This window comes from Pristis pectinata, chromosome 34, assembly GCF_009764475.1.
Source record: "Pristis pectinata isolate sPriPec2 chromosome 34, sPriPec2.1.pri, whole genome shotgun sequence".
In the NCBI taxonomy this organism is placed as follows: Eukaryota; Metazoa; Chordata; class Chondrichthyes; order Rhinopristiformes; family Pristidae; genus Pristis; species Pristis pectinata.
Window position 1 is genome coordinate 6237807 of NC_067438.1, and position 16156 is coordinate 6253962.

Here is a 16156-nt window from a genome sequence, read left to right on the forward strand (position 1 = left end):
TGATCACATCACCTGAAACCAGGAAATGAAACTTGCAGTTTCATTGGTGTTTCAGTTGAATTACATCAGTATCTGTTTCCAGATCACCACAGGCCCGAGTTTTAATTGGCTCCAGCTCCCAATCACCCCCAGTTAATTACTTCAACTCCAATTTATTAAATAATTTAACAAACAAAGGTATTAAAAGAATTAAAAGTTTGAAAAGAGGACAAGTACAGTGGGTAGAGCCTCTGACTCACTGCTCCAGTGACCAGGCTTTGATCCTGACCTCCGATCACAAGATATAGGAGCAGAATTAGGCCATTCAGCCCATCGAGTCTGCTCCACCATTCAATCATGGCTGATTTTCTCAACCCCATTCTCTTGCCTTCTCCCCATAACCCTTAACCCCCATACCAATCAAGAACCCATCAATCTCTGCTGTAAATGACTTGGCCTCCACAGCCCTCCGTGGCAACGAATTCCACAGATTCACAACCCTCTGGCTGAAGAAATTCCTCCTCATCTCAGTTTCAGCTGGACCTCCCATTATTCTGTGCCCTCGGATCCTAGACTTTCCCACTGATGGAGACATCCTCTCCACGTCCACTCTATCCAGTAGGTTTCAAATGAGATCCCCACTCATCCTTTTTAAGTCCATCAAGTACAGGCCCAGAGACATCAAACGCTGCACATACATTAAGCCGTTGAGGAGCTTGCACATTCTCCCTGCAACTGCTTGGTTTCTCCCAGGTGCTCTGATTTCCTCCCACATCCCAAAGACTTACGGATTGGTGGGCTAATTGACTGCTATAAATTCCTCCTGGTGCGTAGGTGAATGGTGGATCTGAGAGGAGTTGTTGAGAATGTGGGGACCAGATTTTTGAACAGTCTTTTCTTCTCTCTCTCTTTACTGTCTTGTATAAGCTACATATAATATACATTCTGTGCGTTGTCTGTATCTGCATGCAAGCAAGTTTTCATTGTACCTGTATCTCACTGTACTTGTGCACATGGCAATAAACTCCACTTGATCTGAGAATAATAATTGGGATTGATACAGGACTAGTGTAAGTGGATGTTTGGTGTTTGCTGTGGACTCAGTGACCCAGACATTTTTCTGTGTTCTATGACTCAATGACTCTGAAAGTTAAAAGAGCAAATTGAGTTCTGAAGGGTTCAAACTACTAGTCACTAGGAACTGATGCAATTCTCACAGAACAGAAACCGTCTCATTCACAGACACCTCTCACCTGTTTTAGGTCATGGAGACTTAAAGTAGCAGATTATCTGATAAACCAGGAACTAAACTGTCTGTTCCTTTACATCCTGTGTGGCCAGTGGGAGTAACTTAGATTTATTTTAATTTCAAAGGTAAACTTTATCCATAAAATTGTATGTAAGAAATAAAAAAAAACTCAGTATCAATCAATAAGCTTCAAAACCTGGGCCTCTGTACCTCCCTCTGCAACTGGATCCTTGACTTCCTTAGATTAGGAACAGCTTCTTCCCCTCCGCCATCGGATTTCTGAACGGTCCATGAACCCATGAACACTACCTCGTTATTCCTCTTTTGAATTATTTATTTATTTTTGTACCTTATAGTAATTTTTATGTCTTTACGTCTTGCACTGTACTGCTGCCGCAAAACAACACATTTCATGACCTATGTCAGTGATAATAAACCTGATGATTCTGAAAACAGAACATGGCTTTCTTTACGTACGTAATGTCATCCAGTCTATACCTCCATACTGTTGTCTGGTCTATACATCAGTAACATCATCAGTTTAATACATTGCATGTACAAGTCACCAATGCCACTCACGTGGCCCCTTTGAACAATACACCCATTAATTGTTTGTGGGACTGTTACACAGGACTCAGCCCCTGAATGTCCAGTGGCAACAGGACCTTAGATTGCACTCCTTCCCCACAAAGCCACTGAGCTTCAGTACATCTGATTACCTCAAATGAAACCAGCACATACAAGGCTTCAGTACATCTGATTACCTCAAATGAAACCAGCACATCCACTTGCGTTTCAGTTGAATTACATCAGCATCAATTTCCACAGCCTGAGTTTTAATTGGCTCCAGCTCCCAGTTCATTATTTGAACTCCAATTTATTAAATAATTTAAAGAACAAAAGTATTAAGAGAATTAAATTTTGAAAAGAAAACAGGGGCACAGCGGGTAAAGCCATTGCCTCAAGTTTCCAGTGATACAGGGGGTTCGATCCTGACTTCCGGTGCTGTCAGTGTGGAGTTTGCATGTTCTCCCTGTGACTGAGCACGTACTCCTACACCATGGAATGTGCCAGTCAGCAGCATTCCCTTATGGACGTCTCACACCGGAAGTTCAACAGGTTTCGGGCAGACCAAAGTGTGTCTTTCACCTAGTTGATGATCTCCCAGCAGCACTTGACGTCTGCCTCGGTGGGCGTCCCTGGGAACAGCCCGTAGATCGGAGTCCTCTGTTACACAGCTGCTCATGATGAACCTCAGCAAGGACCCTCTATCCTTTCCTTGCGAAAGCAAATTTGATTCTTGAAAGTCCCGGTGAAACCGGAAAGCAGAGTGGGGACATGGTTATACTGGGGCCAATCGTCTCTTTCTGTGATTTACCTTCCTTCAGCACTCCAGCTCTTGGGTCAGAGACGTGTGTGTCCCAGACCTTCTCCACAGCATGTATCCCTCATCCCGGCTGCAGGAATGCTACACTGGAATCTCGTGGTGGACAGCATCCTGGAGCAGGGATTAAAGTCCTGTCCTTCTTTTTCAGGGGGTCAGCAGCTGACTTCGAAGCCGAGTTCCTTGTTATTGCCACTTTGCTGTTTAAAGGAGGACACTGTAGTAAAATTGGCTCCCCATTACATTTACAAAAATGTCCACACTTCAAAAATTCTTCACTTCTTCAAAGGAAACCTGGGGAGAGCTGAGATCATGAAGAGCACTTTGGAAATACAAGGGAGACACAAGAGACTGCAGATGCTGGAGTCTGGAGCAACACACACTCTGCTGAAGGAACTCAGCCGGTCGAGCAGCATCCGTGAGGGGGAAAGGAATTGTCGACGTTTCAACCCTGATGCAGGGTTTCAACCAGAAATGTCAACAATTCCTTTCTTCCCACAGATGCTCCTCAACCCGATCCTCCAGTGGATTGCTTGATGCTTGGAAATGCAAGGGTTTGGAAATTTCACAGTGGCATAACTGAGGTGCTGCCTCACACCACCGGAGACCCGGGTTCAATCCTGACCTCCGGTGCTGTCTGCATGGAGTTTTGACTGTGTGGGTTTCCCCCGGGTGCTCCGGTTTCCTCCCACAGCCCAAAGACGTGCAGGTTGTTTGTTTAATTGGCCAATATAAGTTGTCCCTTGTGCGTAGGTGAGTGGTAGAATCTGGGAAGAACTGATGGGAATGTGAGGAGAGTAAAATTGGGATTAATGTGGAATTAGTGCAAATAGTTGGTTGATGGTTGGCATGGACTGGATGGGCCTGTTTCTATGCTGTATCTCTCTATGACCCCATGGAGGACAAATATTCCAAAGGTCTCCACAGAGATGTCTTTCCCTCAGAACAAATCACAGCTGGAAATTATAGTTGTCAGCCTTTAATAAAATATATTGATCTACAACTTCCTTCTTATGGGAAGTTACATAGAACATAGAACAGTGCAGCATAGAACAGGCCCTTTAGCCCACAATGTTGTGCCGACATAGCTAGTCCCTCCTACCTACAGAATGCCCATATCCCTCTATTTTCCTCTCATTCATGTGCCCATCAAAGCTCCGCTTAAAAGCCCCCAGTGAGTTTGCTCTCACCACCCTATCAAGCAACGCATTCTGGGCACCCACCACTCTCTGAGTAAAAGCTACCCTCATGTCTCTTCTGAAACTACCCCCCCCTCACCTTAAATGCATGCCCTCTGGTATTGCGTCACTCAATAAAAGGGAAAGATATTACTTGTCCACCCTATCTATGCCCCTCATAATTTTATACACTTCCAACAGATCACCCCTCAGCCTCCACCGCCCCAGAGAAAATACCCCCAAGTTTGTCCAGCCTCTCCTGATAACACATGCATAGTTCTAGAATTCACATTGATATTTTTGGATCTACCCAGGCAGCTGCCTTCGAACATGCTCGGACCTATGTGTTCTGACTTGCTCAGAAGGAGAAGCAGGTGTTTCGCCTTTGTGCTGAATTAACAGTTTTCTGTTGAAAAAGTAAACCTCTGAAAATACTTTGAACACCACACAATTGTATCAAATGTGAATACATTGCCCAATGCCTACATTGAGTATAGATCTCCCTTAGCTATATCCTGCCCTTAATGATTGAAACATCATCAGGAATGCAGCCACACCTGTTAGACAAAGGGAAGGGGGTGGTGTGGATGATCCACACTGATACCACCCTAGGTAAAATCAGACATTCCTATCGGGGATTTTTTTTTAGCTCACTGTGCCCACATTATTGCATTCCTACAAAAAAACTTGGATTCCCACGGGCAAGACCACATCCAACAAGTTTCACAATATCATGTGGTTCTGATTTGTATTAACTATACCCCTCATTAAAATCTTGGAAGGATTACAACAAAGTGCTCACTGCCTCGGTTCGTACATTGAATGAAATCTCCCTGGTACCTACCTGAAATGAGCAAGGTGGATTTTAGTTAAAGAATTTTTTAAATTAAACTATTGGTATTGGTTTATTATTGTCACATGTACCGAGATACAGTGAAAAGCTTTGTCTGTGTGCCATCCAGATAGATCAGGCCATACGTAAGTTCATCAAGGTAGCTAAAAGGAAACAGAATGGAGGAATTTAGTGTAGCGGTTACAAAGAAAGTGCAGTGCAGGCAGACAAATAAAGTGCAAGGGACATTAAGTTGGGAGATCAAGAATTCATCTTTAGTAATATAAGAGGGGAGAAGCAAGAATGACCAGGGTGGGAGGGGTCCTTGATTATGTCGGCTGCTTAGAGAATTTGTACGGAGAGGCAAGCCATTCAAGGACACAGGGCGGCACAGTACCGCAGCGGGCAGAGCTGCTGCCTCACAGCTCCAGAGACCTGGGTTCAATCCTGACCCCGGGTGCTGCCTGTGTGGAGCTTGCATGTTTTCCCCGTGACCGCGTGGGCTTCCTTCTGGTGCTCCGGTTTCCTCCCACATCACAGGTTGGTAGGTTAAATGGTTGCTGTAAATTGATATGATAAGAAAAGATAAGATAAGGTATCTTTATTAGTCACATGTACATCGAAACACACAATGAAATACATCTTTTGCATAGAGTGTGCTGGGGGCAGCCTGCAAGTGTCGCCATGCTTCCGGTGCCAACATAGCATGCCCACAGCTTCCTAACCCGTACATCTTTGGAATGTGGGAGGAAACCAGAGCACCCGGAGGAAACCCACGCAGTCACCGGGGGAGAACGTACAAACTCCTTACAGACAGCGGCCGGAACTGAACCAGGGCTGCTGGCACTGTAATAGCGTTACGTTAACTGCTACACTACCGCCCCTAGTGTGCAGGTGAGCGGTAGACTCTGGAGGCAGTTGTTGAGAATATGGGGAGCCCTAATAAATGGGTCATAACGTAGAATTAGTGTAAATGCATGGTTGATGTTCAGTACAGGCTCAGTGGGCCGAAGGGCCTGTTTCTGTACTGTATCACTTTATGACTCTAACCAATGTGTTCCTGGTCAAATATAGAATGGCAGCTGCTCTGCCCAAGGCTGCATGAAACTGCAGAGAGTTGCGAACACAGCCCAGTCCATCACGCAAACCAGCCTCCCCTCCACTGACTCCCATCTACACTTCCCACTGCCTCGGGGAAGCAGCCAACATAATCAAGGACCCCTCCCACCCCGGTCGTTCTCTCTTCTCCCCTCTCCCGTCGGGCAGAAATTACAAAAGCTTGAGAGCACGTCCCGCCAGATTCAAGGACGGCTTCTGTCTCGCCGTTATCAGACTCTTGAACGGACCTCTCATACGTTAAAGATGTATTCTTGATCTCCCGATCTACCTCGTTGTGGCCCTTGCACTTTATTTGTCTACCTGCACTGCACTTTCTCTGCACTTGCCTGCACCATATTCTGCATCCTGTACCTTACTGGCGTGCAGACAAAAGCTTTTCACTGTATCTTGCTGCAAGTGACAATAGTAAACCAATTACCAATATCAGTGATCTTACTGGGACAGAGGAATATGCTCTGTCCTCTCATACACTCAGTTCAAAGGAGGTTTGGTTGTTTGGCATTACAATGCAGCCTTCACATGTAGATCCTCTGCATAGGCCTCACCTTCCTTACGAGTCTTCTACCCCATACCCCTTGGAGTGTGCTAATGCCAAAGTTAAAGTCAAAGTCAAAAGTCAAAATTGAGTTTATTGTCACCGTGCACAAGTACATGTGTGCCACAGGTACAATGAAAAACTTACTTGCAACAGCATCACAGGCACATAAGCAGCATTCACAAGAAAAAACATAAATTAACCATAAATTATGCACAATTTTTCAAGACAGAACACAATTAGAACAAAAAAAACAAAGTCCATTTTAGTGCAAATTGATCAAAGTGGTCATAGTGGTCGTGCAGGTTGGTTCAAGAACAGAATGGCTGAAGGGAAGTAGCTGTTCTTGAACCTGGTGATGTGGGACTTCAGGCTTCTGTACCTCCTGCCCGATGGTAGCTGCGAGAAGATGGCGCAGCCCGGATGGTGGGGATCTTTGATGATGGATGTTACTTTCTTGAGGAAGCGCCTCCTGTAGATACCACCGATGGTGGGGAGGGATGTGCCCGTGATGTACTGGGCAGAGTCCACTGTCTCTGCAGCTTCTTACGTTCCTGTTCATACAAATTGCCGTCCCAGACCATGATGCAACCAGTCAGGATACTCTCAACAGTATATCTTAGAAGTTTGTTAGAGCGTTTAGTGACAAGCCAAACCTCCTTAACCTTCTAAGAAAGTAAAGATGCTGGCGCACGTTCCTTGTGATTGCATCTACGTGCTGGGCCCAGGGCAGGTCATCCAATATATTAACACCCAGGATGCCAGGGATGAGGTCAGGTTGGAGATGTGTGGTGGTCCTCCTGCAAGTAGCTGCATAACAGAGGACTCTCTGATCTATGGGCTGTTCCGGGGACAGACAAACATCAAGCGCTGCTGGAAGATCATCAACTCGGTGAAGGTACACATTGGTCTGCCCGAAACTTGTTGGTCTTCCGGTGCAAGTGGACATCCTGTAAGTGCATAGTACATTCCAGGGAGCAGGAGGATGTGCTGAGGGACTCACTGAAACTCAGTGCAGCCACTGCAAACCCTCTGTGGGGGGAAGACCATAGTCTAGGGTCCTGCTGCCTCTGGACACTGAGGGATTGGGTCCTGCGGAATGACCTCTCGAACACTTCCAGATGTTTTAAGGCAGAATCATGAATGCACTGACATACTATAGGACGAAGTATTGAATGGCTGTCACAATAAACAAACAGAAAGACACATACTGATTTTACTTTGCTACTGACATCCACCCTGTCCACAAATTCACTTGGGATTTTTCCGATACCTCTCTCCCACTTCTTGATCTACCTGTCTCCATCTCAGAAGAGAAACTACCCACTGATCCCTCTACTGATTGTATTTACTGTATATGTTACGAATAAAGTAGACTTTTAAAAAAATAATCTGCGGTGGTTTTCCTTGGGACAAAGGAAGTTCAAAGGAGACTTCAAAGAGGTGAATAAGATAATGATTCATTCAGACCAACTAGGCAGAGAAACGCTGTTTCCATTGGTTGACACACAAGGACTAGGGAATACATTTGTTTGGGGTGAGATGACAGACAGCTTCTTAACTCATTGTAAGAGTATCACACTACAGGAGACAGTGCTCCCAAATTATGACACATTGCTATTCATGATTAAGGTTTGAGGGTGTGACCTAATCTGTGAGAAACTAACTGAGGTTGAGATTGATATAGAGGTGTAGAAAGTCATCAGGAGTTTAGATAGGGTGAATGCACACATTCTCTTTCCCAGTGAACTAAAAACTAGAGGGGAAAGATTTAAAAGGGACCTGAGGAGCAACTCCTTCACACAGAGGGTGGTGCGTATATGGAACGAGCTGCCAGAGGAAGTGGTTGAGGCAGGTACAATAACAACATTTAAAAGGGATTTGGATAAGTACAAATGTTTAGAGGGATGTGGACCAAACATGAGCAAATGGGATTAGCTTGGGTGGGCACCATGGTCGGCATGGACAAGTTGGGCCGAAGGGCCTGTTTCCATGCTGTATTACTCCATGACTCAGTGAGAAGTAATGACCCCACCCCCCCTCCCCCAACTTCCCACTTGCGAGGTTGGTGCAAGCAGAGAGCATCAGTGAAATTGGATCGAGATGAGGGAAATAAACTTGGCTACAAGGATAAAGCTTCACAGTGGGACCGGCTAGATTGCCAGCATGGATTCGATGGGCCAAGTGACCTCCTTCCATGCTATATTAACTGGGGTGCAGGCTGTTCCCAGGAGGGCACACCGAGATAGACATCAAGTGCTGCTGGAAGATCATCAACTTAATGAAAGGTGGACTTCTGGTCTGCCCAAAACTTGTTGGTCTTCCATTACAATGAGACATCCGTAAGGGAATGCTGCCGACTAGCACATTCCAGGGAGCAGGAGTACGTGCTGAGGGACGCACTGAAGCTCAGTGCAGCCAACACCAAGGCTTTGTGGGGAAGGGCTATCGTCTAGACACTGAGAGACTAAGCCTGGTGTGAACATAGAACATAGAACAGTGCAGCACAATACAGGCATTTTGGCCCACAATGTTGTGCCGACCTTTAAACCTCACCTAAGACTATCTAACCCCTTCCTCCCACATATCCCTCTATTTTAAATTCCTCCATATGCTTATCTAGTAATCTCTGAATTTGACCAAGTACCTGCCTCCACCCACCGCCTTCAGGCAGTGTATTTCATGCCCCCAACCACCTCTCTGGGTAAAAACCTTCCTCATTATCTCCCTTGAACTTCCCACCATTACTTTAAAGCCATGCCCTCTTGTATTGAGCATTGGTGCCCTGGGAAAGAGGTGCTGGCTGTCCACTCTATCTATTCCTCTTAATATTTTGTACACCTCTATCATGTCTCCTCTCATCCTCCTTCTCTCCACAGTAAAGCGCTAGCTCCCTTAGTCTCTCCTCATAATGCATACTCTCTAAACCAGGCAGCATCCTGGTAAATCTCCTCTGCTCTCTTTCCAACGCTTCCACATCCTTCCTCATAGGTGGTGTGGAAACCTCTCAAAGTTTGTATCATCCCAGGAGCCCACATGAGTGGCAATATTGCTCTGTACACAGAATGTGTTAACACTACCAATGTATAGAACTGATAACACTGCGAATGTACAGACTGAACGACACTACGAATGTAAAGGGAGCCATGCACTATGTTTGCTGAAGTGCTGAAGGCTGGTGAAGTCCTGGTGAAAGGTCTCGACCGGAAACATCAACTGTTTATTTCCCTCCATAGACGCTGCCTGACCTGCTGAGTTCCTCCAGCATTTTGTGTGCGTTGCTCCAGATTCCAGCATCTGAAGAATCTCTTGTGTCATCTTTCTTTCTTTATCTTTATTGGTCACATGTACATCGAAACACCCAGTGAAATGCATCTTCTTGCATAGAGTGTTCTGGGGGCAGCCCGCAAGTGTTGCCACGCTTCTGGCGCCAACGTAGCATGCCCACAACTTCCTAACCCGTACGTCTTTGGAATGTGGGAGGAAACCGGAGCACCCGGAGGAAACCCACGCAGACACGGGGAGAACGTACAAACTCTTTACGGACAGCGGCCAGATTTGAACCCTGCTCACTGGCGCTGTAAAGCATTATGCTAACCGCTACACTACCGTGCATCATGTTCTCTGTTTTTCTTATACTTTTTTTCAACAAATAAAACTTAGTTTTAAAATATTGAACCCCATGACTCTATGCTGCTGTTGACGATTGAGAGAAAATTGGCAGACCTTCCCAGCCAAGAGGGTGAAGCAAAGGGCGGGTGTAAGTTTAAATTTCTTACTGGTGTGCTGTACCTGACCATATCCCACCTCTGAGAGTGGGTGGAGTTGTGAAGTAGATCAAGAGTGACCTTCTCCGGGGGCTGGACTGATTCTAGGGGCTGCGTGGTCTGTTCCTATGACAAATGCGATAACCTGCATAAGGTATTTTCCCCTGAGTAGATTATTCTTCACAGAAGGTTGGCTGTTATTGATTTAAGCATTCTTCAAACATGTGTATCTCAAATCTGCAGGGTTATAGGAGATCCTACCCTCTATATGACTCCTTGATTTGATATTAATGTGGCAGTTCCTTTGAACATGCTTGAACCCTGCATATTTTCAGATGATTCACGGAGCTCTCATGCTGACTGCAGTGGGGGCGATGCACAGGTTCCAGGTGTTTTACTTTACTTGGGTGCTGAGTCAGTGGATTAGGTCAGAAATATTTTGAATAGTATGCATTTTTTTAGCAAACTGTGAAATACGTTGCCCCCAAGTCCCTGTTGTCCATTGATCCCTCTTCGCCAACACCTGTCTGCAATGATTGTGGGTTGAAAGGAATGCAGGCACACCTGCTAAACTAAGAGAAGAGAGGTGTGTCAAGGATTTGCAATGATACACCCCTACTCACAATGAGAGGTCCCTTTTAACATTTGAGTCTCACTGCACTCAGATTATGTCAATCCCCACCCTAAATTTAGGTTCTCACAGATGAGGCCACATCCTTGTCTTCAGCATGAATAACACTCATGTTATATTTTGGGAGCACCATTCTCCTGTAGTGTGAGAATCTTACAATGATTACAATTAATGTCACATTTGGGTCAATTTACGTAATCTGAGTCTTAGAGTCAAACAGCACAGAAACAAGTCCGTTGGATCTGTGCCAGCCATTGAGCACCCACTAACACCAGTGCTATGCCAATCCCATTTTATTCTCCCCACATTCCCCTAAATGCCACTCACCTACACGCTAGGGGCAGCTCAGAGCGGCTGGTTAATCTACTGACCTACGTGTCTTTGGCCAGAGTTTTCCTAAATGGTGGTAGTGGAGAGGGTGTTAATTCTGAATGACCCTGGTGTTTGAAAAACATAGAACATAGTACATAGAATAGTACAGCACAGGAACAGGCCCTTCGGCCCACGATGTCTGTGGTGAACACGATGCCAAATTACACTACTCCCTTCTGTCTACACATGATCCATATCCCTCTTATCCCTTCATGTGTCTCTCTAAAAGCCTCTTAAATGCCACTATCGTATCTGCTTCTGCCACCACCCCTGGCAGCTGGTTCCTGGCACCCACCACTCTCTGTGTAAAAACTTGCCCTGCACATCACTTTTAAACTTTCCCCCTCTCACCTTAAATGCATGCCCTCTAGTACTTGACATTTCTACCCTGGAGAAAGATTCTGACTGTCTGCCCTATCTATGCCTCTCATCGTTCTATAAACCTCTATCAGGGTCTCCCCTCAGCCTCTGACACTCCAGAGAGAACAACCCCAAGTTTGCCCAACCTCTCCTATAGCTCATATAGGCAGCATCCTGCTGAACCTCTTCTGCACTCTCTCCAACAGCCTCCACACCCTTCCTGTAATGAGGGCAACCAGAATTGCACACAATACTCCAAGTGCTGCCTAACCAAAACTTTATATAGCCCTATGGCCCTATTCCAATGACACACCACCCTCATCTTCTCACCTCAGTACTGAATAAACCATCTCTGTATTCTGAGCCCATGACTCCTCATCCATGGCAAAAACATCCTCCAGCATCCAGCTTGTTGACCTCAGTAAGAATTTCCTAAATTTCTATGATATCTTCTCTCATTCTTCTAAACTCTCAAGAATATGGGTCCACTCATTTCCTCTTTGCAATACAACCCTGTCATCCTTGAAATCAGTCTGGTGAGCCTTCATTGCACTCTGTCTATGGCAACTATATTCTGTTTTAGGTATTGGCATTGGTTTATTGTTGTCACATGTACCCAGATGCATGTGTACATGATGCTATGTGCCTGTGACGCTGCTGCAAGTAAGTTTTTCATTGCACCTGTACTTGTGAATATGACAATAAACTCGACTTTGACTTTGATACAGCAGAAAACTTTTGTTTGCCATCCATACAGGTCATTTCATAACACAAGTACATCGGGGTAGTAAAAAGAAAAACAGAATGCAGAATATAGTGTTGCAGTTACAGAGAAAGTGCAGTGCTGGGAGACAAGTAAAGTGCAAGGGCCAGGACAAGGTAGATTGGGAGATTAAGAGTTCATTTTTAGCAAATGAGGTCTGTTCAAGAGTCCTGATAACAGCGGGATAGAAGCTGTGCTTGAGTCTGGTGGTGCATGCTTTCAAGCTTTTGTGTCTAGATCACAGCAGCACATAATATTGCAAGTGCGGTCTCACCAAGGTCCGATGTAAATGCAGTAAGACATAGATGAAGCTGAAAGTTAGATAGATGAAGAAGGAGAGGAAAGAGAGAGATAAAAGGTTGTTTATACTCCAGCTTTTCTATAGCTTTTGACATCCACTGAAGTGCACTGATCTTCTAATTTATGGAAACAGCAGCGAGAAGATAGCATGGCCCGGATGGTGGGGATCTTTGATGATAGATGTTGCCTTCTTGAGGCAGCGCCTCTTATAGATACTTTCAGTGGTGGGGAGGGATGTGCCCATGATGTCTTGGGCTGAGGCCACTACTGTCTGCAGCTTCTTACATTCCTGCGCATTCGAATTGCCGTACCAGACCATGAGGTAACCAGTCAAAGGTATAACATTTAAACACATCACCCAAAGTATTTCTATAGCTAGCAAATGCTATACTAGAAGCGGCAAGTATGCTTTAAGCATCTTCTGTCAGATTAGAAAGAGTTAGAAAGAGTTGCAACTTTCTTTGACATGTGCTAAACTGGTGTGAAAGATCAGCAGAGAAGACACAAGTGACTACAGACTCTGGAATCTAGAGCAACACACAATCTGCTGGAGGAACTCATCGGGTCGAGCAGCATCTGTGGGAGGAAAGGAATTGTCGACATTTCAGCCCTGAGGCAGGGTCTCAACCCGAAAGGTAGACAATTCCTTTCCTCCCACGGATGCTGCTCGACCCGCTGAGTTCCTCCAGTAGATTGTTTGTGGGGAACAATCAATCAGCAGCCTGATTAAACCTCAAAGGAAAAGAAAGGAAGTCACACCATCAATATAAAAGAACTGACAGTTTGCAACTCTAGTTGAGGTCCAGGTGACAACCTTTCTTTTTCTCATGAAGCCAAATTTAAGTGCACTTAATAGAATTGCATGTATATAGCAACTTTCATAGCCACACAAGAACCTTCCAATGTGTTTTCAGAAGTGCAGCAGATTTAATGTTGTTTTACCTGTACTCTGTTACACGAAAAGCACCACGTTTTCTCTCAGCTGCAGGGACACAGGTTCAAGACAACATCCCACCCCCACCCCCACCCACACAAAGGGTGGTGGGTGCCTGGAACTCACTGCCAAGAGAAGTGGCGGAAGCAGATACAATGACGACATTTGAGAGGCAGGTGGGGAATCAGAATCAGATTCACGTGTCATGAAATTTGTTGTTTTGCGGCAGCAGTACAGCACAAAGATAAAAAAATGACTATGAATTATAGAAATACATGAATAGTGCAAAGAAAAGGTTTCATGGACTGTTCTGAAATCTGATGGCAGAGGGGAAGAAGCTGCTTCGGAATCATTGAGCGGGAGTCTTCCAGCTCCTGTACCTCCTCCCTGATGGTGAGGAGAGGGCAGGGAGCAATATGGACAACATGCAGCAAGATGGGTTTAAATTGGCATACAGACAGTGATCCAAAGGGCCTGTCCCTGTACTGTAGTGTCATCTGTTCCATATTCTAATCCTGACCGTGTGTGCCGTTTGCATGCTCTCACCCATGGGTGCTCCAGTTTCCTCCCACATTTGCAGTCCTTGCTCCCATACCTAAAACCTCCAGAGAAAAGGCCAATGCATCATTTCCCTTAACTGTTTACTCCACCTGCATGCTTGCTTTCAGTGATTCATGTACAGGGATACTCAGATGAAATTTATCAGTCACATGTACATCAAAACACAGAGTTAAATGTGTCTTTTGCATAGAGTGTTCTGGGGGCAGCCCACGAGCGTCGTCACGCTGCCGGCACCAACATTGCACCATAACTAACCAATATGTCTTTGGAATGTGGGAGGAAACCCACACAGATGCAGAGAGAAGGTACAAACTCCTTACAGACTGCAGCTGGAATCTGGCACTGTAATAGTGTTATGCTAACCACTACACTACAAACAATGGTACATTAACATGTACCCACATATAAAACTCCACCTATCTTTTCCCCACCACCAAATCAAATAAGTTTATAATATCTATCCCCAATTACTTTTATATCTACTCTGCCTTGACCTGAAAAACCTTAATTCTACCTCAGACTATATTTCCCTTCAACTTTCACTGGTGTCACTACGTCTATTTTTTTCATGTATGGATAAGTTATATTAGTAGTGCACCGTAAAAACCAAATTTTCACTGCATTTACACCCTGGGGACATATGCACTTGACAATAAAGTTGAGTTTCTTGTATCCCATCTAGTCTCACGTCATTAGCAAACTTTAGAAATATTACATAGGAATCTTTCGTCCAAAATAATCCCAACAGGATTTAATTATCATGAATGCGACCAAAATATTTTTCGATTAAATAAGTTTTATTTTAAAAATTGTTCACAGAACATACCAGCATCAAAATGGAACAGTCATTTTTTCCCCCACAGGCTGCCCCATTAACCAGACTTCGTTATAAAGTGAGTCTCTTCATCCCACCGTTAAGGTAAGATGTTTATAAACACTTATTAAAAAAAAGGAGATACTTCTGAAACAAGTCCTCCACGTTTAGTATTAAATTAAATATTAAAATTACAATTAAATATTAATTTAAAAGTCTTAAATACATGTCTGTACTTCCAGCTTACAAGTAGGAAGCGTGTAAACAGCAAAATTACATTTTAGTTCATTAGCATTGAGGTAATAAATTGAGTCTTAAGGCGTTATTAGTACAGTCCAGAACCGGAGATCTCTGGGAGACCCGCCCCAGTCTCAAACACTGATGTGTCCCAGAATGGATATTTGCATCCACCTGTTGCAGTCAATAACCCTGTCTCGCGTACAAGGCATGGTATGCTGCACACAAGTTCTAATTCACATCCTGCAAGCCAAGAAGCTTCTGAGGACAGCGTCTCCACCTGGAAGAGGCCGGCTGTAGTTAGATTCAGCTTCCGGGGACAAGATGACCGAGAGAGAAGAGGCGGCCGGCGCGGAAGGAGCCGGGGATTCACCAGACGTGGTAGGAGTTTCCTGGACGCCTGTAAACTCCGGGTCGGCGAGGTTTAAATCATCTTCAGTAGCGGTGTAGATTTGGAAGACAACAACGGACAGCAAGAAGAGAAGCAACCTCTTGGCCAGGTCTTTCTGGGTAGGAAGTGTCCTCCTAACCTATAGGAAAGAAAGGCAATGGAGTTTAATAACACGGAAAATCCAGCGCTTTATCACAGCTTGCAACAACGGGAACTAATTTTACAGCAATGTGATCAGATTGTTACCTGGTGAGGTGGATAGAGAACTTTAATAAATCGTTTCTTGCGTCTATTGGGTCTCTTATTTTCTCGGATTGGCTCGAAAGTGAAGACCTGGGGCATTGTAGGCTGTCGGCCGGCGAACCCCATACTGCGCTGTTGCGTGATAACAAGCTGCCTTAACTCAGCTGTAGTGTTCATTGTGTTGCAAAGCGCTGTTGTGAATGAATCGCCAGCGGCCTTTGCCGCGCTTTTATCTCCCCCTCTGGCCCCGCCCCCTAGCTGCCAAACCACCACGTCACAATGCATTACGCAACAGCGCCTGTTTGTGATTGGACGAGGTGTGTCGGGGTGGGGCTGTGAATGAACCGAGGCTGGAAAGAGTGGAAGGGAGGGGAAATCCCCAGATTATTTGCCGTAAGGGGGTGAGGGAAGAGCTCCAGAAGGAAATAGATATACTGGCTCTTCTGTTCTGGGGTAAATTATTTAAAAGAAGCCGCAATGCAAATAAAATACCCGCGGCATATAGAG

At 45.1% G+C, this 16156-nt stretch overlaps 1 protein-coding gene across 1 annotated transcript; it reads right to left on the minus strand.

Annotated features, from left to right (window-relative positions):
• Positions 1-14788: 14788 nt before the first annotated feature.
• Positions 14789-15831, minus strand: LOC127586129 (radiation-inducible immediate-early gene IEX-1-like). The gene is made up of 2 exons (XM_052043988.1): positions 15653-15831; positions 14789-15545 (listed from the first exon to the last, which is right to left on the minus strand). The coding sequence occupies exons 1-2, from the start codon at positions 15824-15826 to the stop codon at positions 15252-15254; spliced, it is 468 nt and encodes a 155-aa protein (XP_051899948.1). The 5' UTR covers positions 15827-15831; the 3' UTR covers positions 14789-15251.
• Positions 15832-16156: the final 325 nt, after the last annotated feature.